Source organism: Vulpes lagopus, chromosome 5 (assembly GCF_018345385.1).
Source record: "Vulpes lagopus strain Blue_001 chromosome 5, ASM1834538v1, whole genome shotgun sequence".
Classification (NCBI taxonomy): domain Eukaryota; kingdom Metazoa; phylum Chordata; class Mammalia; order Carnivora; family Canidae; genus Vulpes; species Vulpes lagopus.
Window position 1 is genome coordinate 74161973 of NC_054828.1, and position 16137 is coordinate 74178109.

Consider the following 16137-nt stretch of genomic DNA (forward strand, 5'->3'; position numbering starts at 1 on the left):
CAGGCGCTAAACCGCTGCGCCACCCAGGGATCCCTCCATCTAGTGTATTTTTAATTTTAGTTTCAGTTGGGTTCTTCATCTCTGTGTTTTTTTTTTTTTTTTTTTTTATGTTTTCTTATCTCTTTGTTAAGGGTCTCACTGAGGTCCTCCATTCTTTTTTCAAGTTCAGTGTACTTTAAATTCTCTATCAGGCATATTACTTACCTCTCTTTTGTTTAGGTCTCTTGCTGTGATTTGTCCTATTGTTTCATTTGGAATGTATTTCTCTGTGTCATCATTTTGTCTAACTCTCTCCCTGTTTCTGTGTGTTAGGAAATTCAGCTACACCTCCTGCTCTTGACAGTAGTGGCCTGCAGTACAATGTTCCCTGTTCACCAGAATCTGGTGGCATCTCCTGTGCATGTTGCATGTGCCCTGCTGTTATGGCTGAGCAGCTTTTGCCTTTAGTCCGGTCATCTGCAATGACTCTTTGTCTGCTGTGGGCAGAGTTTGGTCCTTTTTTTGTTAGTGGGCCAGTCTTGGGCTACCATGGGCTTAAATTGAATCAGACCAGGCATTTGCCAGATGTAAATAGCAGTGAACTGCAGGAGAATGTAGGAGTGGGGGTGCACAGTATTAGCAAGGTTTGCAAGAGTCTCCTATGGGAGAAGACCTGGAGTTGCAGCCTGGCTGGAGGGGTTGTGCCCACTGGTGTATGCATGGGTGGGGCTTGCTGTTAGCAAGTGAAGTAGCAAGTGTTGGTATCACACTGGCTCCTGCAGGTGTCCATGTGTTTATGCTGGGGGTCCAGGGGAAGGAAATGGCACCAGCCAGCTCCTTTAGTCCTGGAGATGTTTCCCAGTGACCCCTGCCCCTCCAGCACATACTCTGAAATTAGTAAACAAATCTCCCTCCCATATACCCCAGGTGTTTTTCAAAATGCTACTTCTATGCTTTATCTCCATGGGCTTGTACGGACTTAGTTTCTTCTTGCCCTCTCAGCTTTCCCATGAGCCTGCTGATTTTTAGTGTTCCAGGTTTTAAGCCCTGCTGTTTGTAAGAATTCTTGAAATTTGACTCCTCTGGTTTTCAGAACCAAATGTTACTGGGATTTGTCTTCCCTGTGGGGGCTTCATGGTGCGAGAGTTTGTTTTTCTCCCCTCTCAGTGCCCACAGAGCCGTTCCCTCCCGCAGACAGTCCAATGGGTCTGTTTAGTGGATCCATTTAGCTCCTGACTGCGTCTCTAATCTTCCTCCTCTCTTCAGTGTGGCCTCTTCTCTACAATTGGCTGTGTAGAGACCATTCTTCCAGTCTTTGGGTCCTTTTCTGGGTTATTCACACTGATATGGCTGTTATCTGGTTGTTTCTATGGGACGAGGTGAGCTTAGGCTCCTCCTACTCCATCATCTGCCCTGGAAATCTTATATCATCCCTTTCCAATAAGAAGAAATCTCCTTCAGGACTTATTCATGTTATTTTTCTTTTACTCTGAATACAAATGAAGAATTCTGTAAAACTTCAGGTATTTGGAAGAACATGCCATTCATAGTTTGCTTCTGTTGATTAGCAGAAGCTGAAAAGGTTGAGAGAAGGAAGGAGATCTTTTCCCCTCATCTTTCATACTGTGAGCTTTACAGTGCTGAATTTTTTATTCCTAACTAACAGAAGAGAGATCTTTTCATTTTATCATTACATGACTAGAAAAGTGCAATTATTTTTATTCTTGTCCTAAAACTAGATAAGTTTCTTGGTTAATGGAGACTAGTTTTCCAATCTGAATAATGAACACAGCCTAGCTAAATGAAAGTGGGTGAGTTTTGGGTTGAATGAATTTTTATCTTTTTTCACAAAGTTGGTAAAGAGTACATATGTGGAAGTGGAACTAGGTCTCATGCCCTCTCTGATTGTGATTGCCATTTTTTTCTCTCTGAATGTGATGTGAAAGCTCAGAAATTCCTAAAATTGGGAGCCTCATGTCTTTGTATATGACCATGAGGAGATGAAAAATACATCTGTTAAAAATGATTTCATTTTATCTTGTTTTTATCTCTTTACTTTCAGGTAACTAGTTCTCCCAACTGTACAGACATGAGTAATGTTTGTCAGCCAACAGAGTTTATTTCTCGGCACAACATTGAGGGAATCTTCACTTTTGTGGATCACCGCTGTGTGGCTACTGTTGGCTACCAACCACAGGTGAAGAGCTGGAGCTATTTACACCACTGATACTTAAACCTGTTTTCCCTTGGCTTTGTTGATGTTATTCAGTCATGTATTCCAGAATAGCCAAAGCTTATCAGGCCCAGATATGAAAAAGTGATGATCCTATTCTATCTGTAGCTAAATTTATTCTCAGCTTTCTACCAATGTTATTCATCCAATCTAGAAAAATATGGTTGTTCTCATGTGGGATCAGCAGGCATGAAGATGTATGTATTTTTTGTTACTGATATTAATACAGATAATGATGCAAAAGTGTTGATTTTAATTAGTTATAATGGTATGACCATCATTAGGTAATTTATGTAATCACTTAGGTTAGGAACATAGTAACCCGCAACATATGCAAGTTTGGCACCAGTTATTTTTATTTTATTGAGATTTTTCATTCAGCAGACCAAGTAGTTATACCAGACTTGAGAAATAAGTCATTATATAGACTTTCAAAGTTGTATGGCCAAGAGGGACCTCTGGCTGTGGCTCTGAAGAAGTTGGTTAAAAGAGAGATCTTGAAAAAGCATAAAGTTGGAAGATTTACACTGATTCAACACCACTTAAGAAGCTGTTGTCATCAAGGTAGTATGATATCAGTATAAAGATAGATAAACAGATCAGTAGGCCAGAATAGTCTTTTTTCACATTTATGATCAGCTGATTTTCAATCAGGATGTCAGGACAGTTCAAAGGGGAAAAGATTCTTCCCAATAAATGGTGATGGAAAAATTGGATATTCCCCTTCACAGAAAAGGATGTAGACTCCTACCTCACCCCATAGACAAAAACCTAAATGTTTAAGAGCTAAAGTCATAAAACTTCTAGAAGAACACAGGAGATTATGTTTATGATTTTGAATCCAAGATTTCTTATATGACACTAAAAGCATGCTTCACAAAAGAAAAAAACCCAAAAGTTAGAGATCATCAAAATTAAAATTTGTCCTCTTAAAAGGACATCATTAAGAAAGTGAAAAGAAAAAAAAAAGAAAGAAAGAAAGTGACAAGGCCATCCATAAACTGGGAAAAAGTATTGCAAATCATATATCTGAAAAAGGATTTGTATCCAGAACATAGAAAAAAAACTCCTAGAACTCATTAAGGTAAACAGCCAGTAAAAAAGGATACAAGATTTGAATAGACATTTCACCAAAGAAGAAACATGAATGGCATATAAAAGATGCTCATCATGGGGCACCTGGCTGGCTCAGTTGTGGGAGCTTGTGACCCTTGATCTTGGGATTGTAGGTTCCAGCCAATGTTGGACATAGAGATTACTTAAAATCTTAAAAAAAAAAAAAAATAAGACGCTCTTCATTAGTCAGTAGGAAAGTACAAATCAAAACCACAATGAGATACCACTGTATGTCCACTAGAATGGGCATAGTGAGCTACCACTATATGTCCACTATAATCAAAAGGTATTGCAAGAATGGGGAGAAATTGCAACCATTATACATTGTTGGCAGACCTGTAAAATGATATAGCCACTTTGGAAAAACATTTTGGAAAAATGGAAAAATAGTTTGTAAAAAGTGAAACATATACTTAACCGTACTACAAGCTAGCAATTCCACTCCTAAGTATTTACTCAAGAGAAATGAAACCTATGTTCATATAAAGATTTATATACAAAAAAAAAAAAAAGATTTATATACAAATGTTCATAGTTGTATTTTTCACAGTAACACCAAAGTGGAAAAACTCAAAATGTCCATTAACTAGTGAATGGATATACAGCTGTGATATATCCACATTAGAGAATCCTACTGAGTAATAAAAAGAAATACACTATTGATATGTACAACAACATAGATGAGCTCCTGAAATCTTAAGTTACATGTAAGAAGTCAGAGACAAAAGACCACATATTATATGATTCCATTTGTATTAAATTTCTAGAAAGGCAACACTAAAGCAGAAAGCAGGTTACTCGTTGGCTAGGAGGTTGGGAGCAGGTGTTGACTATAAACAAGCACAAGGAAACTGGGAGCAGTGGATGTGTTCTCAAACCAGATTGTGGTGATAATGGTGGTTACACAACTATATATAAATATGTTAGAAGCCATCAATTGTAGATTTAGAATGAGTGAATTGTATGTGTACATTAGACTTCAAATCTTTAAAATGCAGCTAAAATAAATATATAATGTTCTGAAAAAGAAAAATGTTTTAGAGGCCATTTGCCAGGCAGATTCCATATTCTTTGTCTTTTTTTCCCCCTCCACACTTATTATAATCCTAGGCTAAAGACAGGAGAAATAAAATCCAAGTCCTTAAAAAAAAAAAATAAATAAATCCCAAGTCCTTTGCTGATAGGCCAGGAATTTTAGATGATCATAAAAGTGCCCATCTTACTCTTCTTTTTCATTTTTAGGAACTCTTAGGAAAGAATATTGTAGAATTTTGTCATCCTGAAGACCAGCAGCTTCTAAGAGATAGCTTCCAACAGGTAACTTTTTTCCCTGGTTTGGATCTGAATAATATTTTTATCTAATATCTGTTATCATATTAATCCCTCAAACATTTATTAACCACTGCTTGAGTACTATGACAGGCATCATAATCTTATGTTCTTTAGTGCATAACTTATATTTTAAAGGAATGGAAAAGGACCAGTATTTTGAGACTATGGATTATGTCCAAGGTACTTTGGCTTTGGCTACTCACTGTCTTGTATTTAGCTAACTGTATCTAAGAAACTTTTTTTTTTTAAATTTTTAAAAATATTTTATTTATTCATGAGAGACACAGAGAGAGGCAGGGACATAGCAGAGAGGAGCAGGCTCTCTGTGGGGATCCTGATGTGGGACTCCATCCTAGGATCCTGGGATCACAACCTGAGCCAAAGGCAGATGCTCAACCACTGAGCCACCCAGGTGCCCCTCTAAGAGACTCCTTAAAGTACTTAAAATATTCTGGGCCTCACTGAACTGTGGATTGTGGTAGAAATATTCATTTCATGCTTCTTTTATAGATAAATAAAAGTTAACTCTTCACAAATAAGAATTTTCAATTTAGGGATCCCTGGGTGGCGCAGCGGTTTAGTGCCTGCCTTTGGCCCAGGGCGCAATCCTGAAGACCCGGGATCGAATCCCACATCGGGCTCCCAGTGCGTGGAGCCTGCTTCTCCCTCTGCCTATGTCTCTGCCTCTCTCTCTCTCTCTCTCTCTGTGTGTGTGACTATCATAAAAAAATAAAAATTAAAAAAATGCTTTATAAAAAAAAAAAGACTTTTCAATTTGTCACCATTAAGTGTCTAAATTTTAAACAGATTCTTGGACTGGTGGCTCATATCAATCAGCTTGTTCAACTTTAGCACCAGTCTTATCACCAGTGCTTTTCCAGTACTAATACCTTCATTGTGAAGCTCCATGAGTTTTTCCAATTCAAACTTGGGCTTCTTGAGCATTTTCACTTTTGTAACAAAGACATTGTATAGTGGACAAATAGATTGGCAAGCCTTTTCAATGTCTTTTCTGATGCTCTCTGAAATTGATTTATTGACTATTTTTAAGTCATTTGTCTGCACCTCTCAGGTCATAATTTCCATCATGTTTTTCCAAATTTGGCAAACCTGTTGGTACTAAGCATAAGAGGTCTTCTGAATCTGATTGTTGCATTTTTTAGTAAAACCAACACAAAATAGGGGCACCTGGCTGGCTTAGTCAAGTGTCCAATTCTTGATTTCGGCTCAGGTCATGATCTCAGTATTGTGAGATTGAGCCCCAGGTCGGGTTCCTTGCTCAGCAGGTGTCTGTTTGAGATATTTTCTCTCCCTCCCTCCCTCCCTCCCTCCCTCCCTCCACCTCTCCCCCTCTTCCTCTCTCCCCCCTCCACCTTGTCCCTTCCCCCACATGATATGCACATGCTGTCTCTCAAATAAATAAGTATTTTTAAAAAATTCTGTTAAAACTAACATAAAATAGAAAAAGCAAATAACAAATAACCATTGGTAGTCTTAACATCAGCACGAGCTTTAAATCATCTGCCATTTTTTGACCATGGAACACATTTTGTCATGGATAAGATCCGTGCCATGGAAATTCAGGCAGTTTTTGCCCTGAACAATCTCAGTAATTAGCTTGAATTTTCTAAATGCAACTTTGTCATTCTGCAGATGGCAAGACTCACTTCAAAAATATGACCATGAAGCCATCAGATATGATTTGAGTTCCTTAGTTAGGTTCTTATGACTAGTGTTTTTCCAATATTTCTTTTCTTTTCCCAATATTTCTTATATTGAACATAGCTCATGCCTTCACATCATACCTGTTTTCCTTAGAAAATGGATCAACCACTTTCTTCTTGGCTTCCCTTTTGCCATTTACATAAGGTGCTTGTTCTTGTGATCCTCCATGGCATTGCTCAGGAAGCCAAAAGCAAGAATTAACCCCTAATTGTAAGCTGACTTTTTTTTTTTAATTTTTATTTATTTATTTTTTAAATTTTTATTTATTTATGATAGTCACAGAGAGAGAGAGAGAGAGAGAGACAGAGACACAGGCAGAGGGAGAAGCAGGCTCCATGCACTGGGAGCCCGATGCGGGACTCGATCCCGGGTCTCCAGGATCGCGCCCTGGACCAAAGGCAGGCGCTAAACTGCTGTGCCACCCAGGAATGGATGGATCAATCAATCAATCAATCAATCTTTAAGACACTAAAAAAATAGTCAACTTAAGTGCAAGGAAGCAAATCTTAGGAGACAAAATCACTGAAGACAGAAATGAAAAGAAAGGAAAAAAGAAAAAACACCATTTCCACCATTGGCATAATCATATTTCTACTTATGCTCCTCATACAGTGTAAGAAGATCATGGTGCATATAATATACACTTCCCCCTCCAGGAGGCTGGACATAAGCCACCCACTCACTTAGTTGGAGGCAGAAACATTCCAGTGCATACAGTCCCACATGATATATTCCCCCTGTAGCACAAGTTGACCTTAGACATCTAAGTATTCCCCCTGAGGTGGGAGCACCATTCCTGGAGGTATTATAATACAAGGTTGATGCATGGAGTATACAGAACAAACTTATATTCCATCTCCCTGCTCCAAAAATCCATTTAATATATTGTCCTTGGATAGAGGACATATCAGATATTAAACTGATATGAACAGATACTACACTTGATCTTAGCCAAAAAGTCAAGGATAAACTGTTATTTTCAGGCACTAGATTCAGAAAATATCTGGTGAATTTAATTTCAGTACAGGTTTGACTTTAGGAAGCAATTTTTTATATTAGCTAATTTCCCTCTTTGAGCCTCAGTAGTGTTCTAACATATTCAATAGATATAATAGCAGTACTTAAATTCGGAGTGTTGTTAGGAAGATTAAATAAGACAATATGTTTAGAGCACATAGCCCAGCTTCTAGAGAAAATCAGATGATGGCAGTAAAATGCCTGTCACCTGAACCCTCAGCATTACCATTCCATGTGCTCAGCTGCACCTCATAGAAGAACCACATTTTGTATATGTGTGGATTCAGGAAAACCATTCTGAAAAACTATTCTTTTTTTTTTTTCTGAAAAACTATTCTGACTTCTGTTGAATCCATTCAAAACTAAGGACATGACATGGACCTTCAGCAGTGTGAGAAGAGATTATACAGTATATTTTAAATCCTTGAAATTCTTAATTCTGACAACTTTGGGTCACAGAGCATCATTTTATCACTTCCAGAAAATGTTTATTCCAAAATAGCTTTGGGGATCCCTGGGTGGTGCAGCGGTTTGGCGCCTGCCTTTCAGGGCGTGATCCTGGAGACCCGGGATCGAATCCCACATCGGGCTCCCGGTGTATGGAGCCTGCTTCTCCCTCTGCCTATGTCTCTGCCTCTCTCTCTCTCTCTCTCTCTCTCTCTGTGTGACTATCATAAAAAAATAAAAATTTAAAAAATTTAAAAAAAATTTAAAAAAAACAAAAACAAAATAGCTTTAATGACTCCTATAACACTCTACATAATCTCAAGGTTATTATTCTGACATTAGTTGCTACTGTGATTTTAGGGTACTTAGATAAGGGTGCTTTTTAATGTGTGGTCTCCAGCCTTTAGATGCTGATTTCCTGATTTTGATATTTCTTAAGTCTAGTTGGATTTATATTTCTTTCTCAGTAATAAATTTAGTTATATCCAACAAAGCTTGTTTTCTGTCTGTTATGGTTACTGCAGTGCTGTATTTCACACTTGATTTGTGAAAGGTATGTGTGTATATGTATATATAAAATGTGCCATTTTATTATTGCAAAGTGAAGTGTGTCCCATTTTCTGCTGTAATTATTTCTCAGTCAGCTTTAATGTCAGCAGTTATTTCCACCATTAGCAGCTTAAACACAAGTGTTACCGCTTTTTCTTAAAAAGTGTAGGTATTTTGGAGCACTGGACTTAACGCTTCATTAGAATAGATATATACCTCAGTAAGCAGGTTTTCAAATCCAGTACATAGTTGTGTAGCAATGTAATTATATTAATTCTGTATATATTACAAGTGAGCACATGCAAAAATTAAAGAATGATTACTATTGTTTAAATTCAAATATTCAGGGAGGCCTGGGTAGCTCAGCAGTTGAGCGTCTGCCTTTGGCTTGGGGTGTGATCCTGGAGTCCCAGGATGGAGTCCCACATCAGGCTCCCTGCATGGAGCCTGCTTCACCCTCTTCCTGTGTCTCTGCCTCTCTCTGTGTGCCTCTCATGAAGAAATAAATAAAATCTTTAAAAAAAAATTCAAATGTTCACATCTCACTCCTTTATCATGTTAAGTGTTGGTGTTCTGAAAAAAAAAAAATAAAAGCACGTAGTCCAATGCTTGACATACAGTAACTACAAAATAAATAATAGCTGCTCATACTATTTTTTTGTTAGGGAGGAAAGGTCAAAAGATAATTTTCTATTTCATAAAACTAGAAACTAAAATCTAAGATGATTTTCTTTTAAAAAACAAAAGCAAAACAAAACTAAAGCCAACTTAGTTTTATTTATAGAAACCTACATGGGTGCTGTGAAAACAAATTCTCAGGCTTAGGGGAAGACCTAGGATTGAAGAGCAACATGTAAGCTATTTCAATATCAAAGTACAAATTTCTACTTTAGACTTGTAAAGCTAGATCAACATATCTTTAAGGGACTTCCCAAGCGAAGTGGGGAAACAGTCTTTATTCTGGAAAAAAATTGTTACTCCTGTATGTGATCAAATAGCTATTTGAGACTCTAGGAAGAATTATAAATATACCTTCTTGTTATTTAGCACTTAGCTTTCACTCCCCCTGTTGTTTTGTCAGTAATGTTGAAAGAGACTGGTACTTCAAGGACTGTAACACATGAATCTTAGGGTGGTAGAAATGGGGAATTGAAAAAAAATTCTAAAGAAAATTTTTTGTGGGTTTCACTGATAACTTGAAAACTTTTTCAGGTGGTGAAGTTAAAAGGCCAGGTGCTGTCTGTCATGTTCCGGTTTCGGTCTAAGAACCGAGAATGGCTCTGGATGAGAACCAGCTCCTTTACTTTCCAGAACCCTTACTCAGATGAAATTGAGTATATCATCTGTACCAACACCAATGTGAAGTATGTACCATAAAGGCTTTTTCCAGTGTTGGGATTTCTCATGGGCCAAGTCTGCTTAGCCATCAAGCTGTCTGCTACTCTTCTGCCTTTGTAGTGGTTAAACACCATTAGTTTGAAGTCCCTCATCTTGGCAGTTTACTACACAATAAGATTTTTAACAAACTACTTTAGAGAGTAAGTTCTGAGATGTGAAGGGTTCGTATTTCAATTTTATGCTTAAACTCTTTCTAGAAAGGATATTGTTTTATATACAAGTTCGTTGCTTTATCCTGGTAGAATTTTCCCCTAGAGCAGGTATCTGCAAACTCTTTTCGTAAAAGGCCAAGGTAGTAATTATATTAGCTTTGTGGGGGCATATGGTCTCTATTGAAATTACTCAACTCTGCTATTATAACATGAAAAGAGTCCTAGACAAATGAAATGAATAAAGATAGCTATGTTCCAACAAACTTTTATTTACAAAAACAGGCAGTGGACTGAATTTGGCCTATAGACTGTAGTTTGCTTTGCTTTTGAGCATAACTATATCTGTTCTGTTCCTTGATTCCTTTCTGTTTGGGCTTTTCCTTCTCAGCTTTGTAAAAACTAGTTTTACTGATTTTGTGATAGGTTGCATATACCATGGTAGTGCACCCATTTAAAGTATATAATTTTTTTAGTATGTCACAGGGTTGTACAACTATTACCACAATCTAATTTCAGTACATACTCATTGCCCCCAAAAGAAATTCTGTATTCATTAATAGTCATCCTCCCTACTCCCCAAGCCCTGTGTGACAACTAATCTATTTTCTGTCTCTCTAAATTTGTCTATTCTAGATATTTTATATGAATGGAATCATAACAATATATGAGTCCTTGTAACCGACCTCTTTTGCTTAGTGTAATATTTTAAGGGTTATCTCTGCTGTAGCATTTATTTGTACTTTTTTTGATTGCCAAATAATATTCCTTTGTCCAGGGATACATTTAGTTTATCCATTCATTAATTGATGGACATTGGATTATTTCTACTTTTTGACTATTTGGAACACAGCTATGGACACTTATATACCAGTGTTTATGTGGATATGTTTTTATTTTCTTGGGTATATACCTAGGAGTGGAATTGCTGGGTTACATGGCAACTCTGTGTTTAATCTTTTGAGGAACTGCAAAACTCTTCCCAAAGCTTCAGTATCCTTTACACTACCATCAGCAATGTAATTAGTGTTCGAATTCCTTCACATTTTTACTGTCTCTTTTATTATACCCATTCCAGTAGATGTCAATTGTCAGATTGTTTTTTTCCCATTTAATCTATATATATAGAATTAGCCCTGAGCCTATCTCTTGAAGATCTGCTTAGAAATGATTATCAAGTATAAGTAGTAACCTGGTAACAACATTGAGTCTGTGTCCTTCTACTTTTAGGGCTATTAAAGTTTAATTCTTTTCTAATTAGTATAGCAGAGTGGATTGAGTTAGAAATTGTACTTATTTAGGACTCAGGTATATGGTCATTGGCAGTGTAGTGTTTTTGCATCTTTATATTACAGAATAACCATTGTTTTGTGTTTCCATTTTGTTTAAATTTTGAAATTTTAAGTACTTTTAGAACTTGTTTTTGTAAATAATGTTCACATTTTTATGTACCATTTTTCCACCACAATTTAATTCTTAAAATTTTTTAAATAAATATTTTTTACAGAAAAATTGGAAAGTATAGAAAACTATAGGGAGGACTGGGTGGCTCAGCAGTTGAGCATCTGCCTTTGACTTGGGGCGTGATCCCGGTGTCCTGGGATCCGAGTGCACATCCGGCTCCCTGTGAGGATCCTAGCCTGTTTCTCTCTCTGCCTGTGTCTCTGCCTCTCTCTCTGTGTCTCTCATGAATAAATGGACAAAATCTTAAAAAAAAAAAAAAAAAGTATGGAAAACTATAAAGAGAAGGGAACAAACGACTCTTTCACTACGCAAAACTATAAAGAGAAGGGAACAAGTGACTCTTTCACTACGCAAAGAGTCTTTGTTAATGTTTGTGTATGTACTGTTAGTTTTTTTTACTTATGCTTTTTAAAACCCCAGTATATGGATACACACATATATACCAACTAGGTATTGAGTACCCAGGAGTTAGACCCTATACAGGATAAACTCTTGCGCCACAGGACATAGTTTTTGTTTGTACCTCATTGTCCATGGTATGAAATATTTGCTGAATTTGAAGTCATAGGTTACTTTTTTTTTTTTTTTAATTTTTAATTTATTTATGATAGTCACACAGAGAGAGAGAGAGAGAGAGAGGCAGAGACATAGGCAGAGGGAGAAGCAGGCTCCTTGCGCCGGGAGCCCGATGTCGGACTCGATCCCAGGTCTCCAGGATCACGCCCTGGGCCAAAGGCAGGCGCTAAACCGCTGCGCCACCCAGGGATCCCAAGTCATAGGTTACTTAAAGGATTAGATTTCAAAGGGGAATTTATTAGTTATTGCCTCACCTACAGGTGAATCTATGCAGCTTTCTGTACAAACAGTGCTAGATCCTTTTTTCCCCGTCTGTTCTGTCTGCTCTTCATTTTCCCAGGAACTCCAGCCAGGAACCAAGGCCTGCACTGTCCAACACAATCCAGAGACCACAGCTAGGTCCCACAGCTAATTTACCCCTGGAGATGAGCTCAGGGCAGTTGGCATCCAGGTGAGAAACAATAGAAGAATCATTCATTCATCAGTGACTCACCGTGGGGAATAGGTATCTGCAATCCCATTTGTTTGTTTATTTTAAGCCCTTCCCCCACATTAAAAAAAATCTTTCTCTCCTCACTGGTCTTTAACATATAGGCAACAGCAACAGCAAACAGAGTTGGATGTGGTATCAGCAAGAGATGGACTGGCTGGCTTCAATCATTCCCAGGTAAGTGTGTCATCTTTTAAGAGGACTATGAGCATTTCCTTAAGAAATGTCCTCCAGGGCCATTTAGAGTGTATGTATATCTTTATGTGAATGTTATGGTTGTTGAATTGTCGTGTTAAATCTTTCATGGTATTTTTATCATTGTAACATACAGGTTTCTGTTCAGCCTGTGACAACCACAGGGCCAGAACACAGCAAGCCCCTCGAGAAGACAGATGGTCTGTTTGCCCAGGATAGAGATCCAAGATTTTCAGAAATCTACTCCAGCATTAATGCAGGTGTGTTTCTTCCGTATTCTCCTTTTAAATTTTCATTTAGATCACTTATTGATGTGCCTGCTGTTGCCCAACATCCTTCCACTTAATCATAATACCTCATGAGAAAATAGGAACTTGCTGAACTAATGTACTACAGCCCCTTGACTGGCCCTCCCCCCACTCCTTTTGGTCCACAGATCAGAGTAAAGGCATCTCCTCCAGCACTGTCCCTGCCACCCAACAGCTATTCTCACAGGGCAACACATTCCCTCCTACCCCCCGGCCGGCAGAGAATTTCAGGTGAGCCCCTTATGTATGTGCTGCTTTACAGGGCAACTGAGGCATTCAGTTGCTAAATCCAAGTTTTATTCTTCCCTAGCTTTCTCTGATTATTTCAGACAAAGCAGTAGAACTTGTAAGACTTAAGATGAGGCAAGCTGCTTTTCTTCCTCCTATTTCTTTGCATCTGTCCTGTTGCTATGTTATAGGTTCCATCTCTGTGTGTCCTGATTGGTCTGTGACTGTCAGTTTTTCTCATTTTTTCCAAATTCTGTTACCAAGTTTTCCTTAACCCCAGGGAAGTCAGGGGGACCTAGGAATAGCATTAGATTGTCCTGTGATTCCTAGATTTTGTGGTAAACCCATCCTTTTAATCTTGTACTGCACTATTTGTTCACTCTAGAAATAGTGGTCTGGCCCCTCCTGTAACCATCGTCCAGCCATCAGCTTCTGCAGGGCAGATGTTGGCCCAGATTTCCCGCCACTCCAACGCCCCCCAGGGAGCAGCCCCCACTTGGACCCCTAGCACCCGCCCAGGATTCTCTGCCCAGGTAAAGCTTCTTCTTCTGTTTGTCCCCCGTATACTAGTTTTTGGTTGGTTTGGCTTTTTTCTATTGTCATCTATCTAGATATCTTCTCAACCCCCACCCCCTACCTTCCAATTTTTCTCTTTATTGGGAGTAGCTAGATAATTAAAAACAAATAATCCCCAAATCTCAGAGTCTGGTTCTCACATAGTCGCATTTATTCAGAATTGCTCACCTGTAACACATTAAACAGATTTGATTTACTGATTTGTTTTGGAGTCAATTCTGAGTTTCTATTTTGTACTGTTTAAAGCTAATATTTTTTCATATATTAATATATGCTTATATTGCACAGTAATATTTTGTTTATTTTTAAAAGATTTTATTTATTCCTGAGAGACAGAGAGAGGCAGAGACACAGCCAGAAGAAGAAGCAGGCTCCACTCAGGGAGCCCGATGTGGGACTCGATCCCTGGACTCCAGGATTGCTACCTGAGCCAAAGGCAGACGCTCAACCACTGAGCCACCCAGGCGTCCCATTATTTTAAATAAAGAAGCCCAAACCAAAAAGCACACTCCAAAATTGTTATATGCAATATATCTCAAAAGCATAAAAGGAAAATAAAAACTGGAAAAATTTCTTATGACTCTAGATGTATATAGTTTATTAATCTCATAGTTCTTTGCTTTTACACTTTGTTATACCTGCCTAAAGGTAGTGTCGAAGGAGATTGGCATTAATTAGAAGAAATAGTAAGAAATAAATGATGAGCTTGGCTCAGAAGAATCCATTGATTGACAGATGGTTGACTCATAGGAATGGCATGTCCAATAATGTTAATGTTCCATTTGTTGTTCTCTATCCCTTTCTCTTTCAGCAGGTGGCTGCTCAGGCTACAGCCAAGACTCGTTCTTCCCAATTTGGTGTGGGCAACTTTCAGACTCCGTCCTCCTTCAGCCCCATGTCCCTTTCTGGTGCTTCTACTGCATCACCTGGTGCTGCTGCCTATCCTAATCTCACCAGTCGTGGATCCAACTTTGGTGAGTTTCAGATTAGAAAGGAGGGTAACAGGAAAGTGACACCACTAAACAGAAAGGATTTAGTAGTTAAAATAGTTTGCTTGGGTCCTGGGTACACTGATCTAATTGTGGAGAAATGCAAAGTGACAGTCCATTTGGAATTTAAAATTAATTAATTAATTAATTAATTATTAAAAAGATTTTATTTATTCATGAGAGACACAGAGAGAAAGAGAGAGGCAGAGACACAGGCAGAGGGAGAAGCAGGCTCCATGTAGGGAGCCCGATGTGGGACTCGATCCCAGGTCTCCAGGATCAGCAGCGCTAAACCGCTGAGCCACTCGGGCTGCCCTGGAATTTAAAATTTACCCACATGAAAAAGGCTTATTAAAAAAAAGAAAAAGAAAAAGGCGTATTTAAAAAGTGCATAAGGTATTATATATTAAATGATAAGCAAATTTCATCTAAATGATCAAAGGACTCTTTGGAAAGGCTATGCAAATAAGAGAAATTAATTTGGGCCAGGTTTTGGAATTGAGGAGGCATTGATTAACAGAGAAGAGTAGAAAGTATCTTTTTTTTTTAAAAAAAAAAAGATATTTTTCTTTTTTCATGAGAGACGCAGAGAGAGAGAGATAGAGAGAAAGGCAGAGACACAGGCCGAGAGAGAAGCAGGCTCCATGCAGGGAGCCTGAAATGGGACTCGATACCGGATCTCCAGGATCAGGCCCTGGGTTGAAGGTGGCGCTAAACCGCTGAGCCACCTGGGCTGCCCTGAAAGTATCTACGTGCTAGTTTCTCCTCTCCAGTGGAGTTAGTAGCTTAAGGTTGGTTGTTGTTCCTTACTATATTTCTAGCTTCTGAGACTGGACAGACTACAGGACAATTCCAGACACGAACAGCAGAGGGTGTAGGTGTCTGGCCACAGTGGCAGGGCCAGCAGCCTCATCATCGGTCGAGTTCTAATGAGCAACATGTTCAACAGCCATCAGCACAGCAACCTGGCCAGCCTGAGGTCTTCCAGGTGAGAGGGTGAAAATCAGACTTCAGAAAATCAGAAACTGGTAGAGAAAGGGTCAGAGAACAGAGTTAGAGAAGGAAATATGCATGTGGCCTGAGGTGTTGGGAGTATGTGGGATAAGATGGAGTGGGCACATATAGGGATAAATGTCATTAACTGGAACTTACTGTGTGATGCACAGCCTTTAACCAGACCATCTTTAGTGATGTGAAGCACCGTGAGAAGATGTTAAAGGGAATCCTTTTAGCCCATTCAAGGAGGCCACATCCCCACTGTACAGTAGCTTGGGTATAAACATACTGATTATAGCTATAAGAGCCCATTTACCTAAGTCCTGAGGGGACTGAAAAAGCACATAGAATAATCTTAGGACAAAAGAAG

At 38.6% G+C, this 16137-nt stretch overlaps 1 protein-coding gene and 1 non-coding gene across 7 annotated transcripts in view; one reads left to right on the plus strand and one right to left on the minus strand.

Annotated features, from left to right (window-relative positions):
• Positions 1-16137, plus strand: part of ARNT (aryl hydrocarbon receptor nuclear translocator) — a 72359-nt gene that overhangs the window by 53809 nt on the left and 2413 nt on the right. For 4 of the 6 annotated variants that reach the window (XM_041754884.1, XM_041754880.1, XM_041754883.1 and 1 more), the window contains 10 exons: positions 2042-2176; positions 4571-4645; positions 9611-9762; positions 12326-12436; positions 12580-12652; positions 12807-12930; positions 13107-13209; positions 13592-13739; positions 14594-14756; positions 15593-15759. In XM_041754884.1, the coding sequence (XP_041610818.1) occupies positions 2042-2176; positions 4571-4645; positions 9611-9762; positions 12326-12436; positions 12580-12652; positions 12807-12930; positions 13107-13209; positions 13592-13739; positions 14594-14756; positions 15593-15759 (1251 nt within the window). The remainder of the gene's footprint in view (positions 1-2041; positions 2177-4570; positions 4646-9610; positions 9763-12325; positions 12437-12579; positions 12653-12806; positions 12931-13106; positions 13210-13591; positions 13740-14593; positions 14757-15592; positions 15760-16137) is intronic. The other 2 variants (XM_041754885.1, XM_041754882.1) reach the window with 1 other exon arrangement.
• On the minus strand, positions 7166-7356 carry LOC121492306. The gene has a single exon (XR_005988201.1). It is a non-coding gene; the product is annotated as a U2 spliceosomal RNA (small nuclear RNA).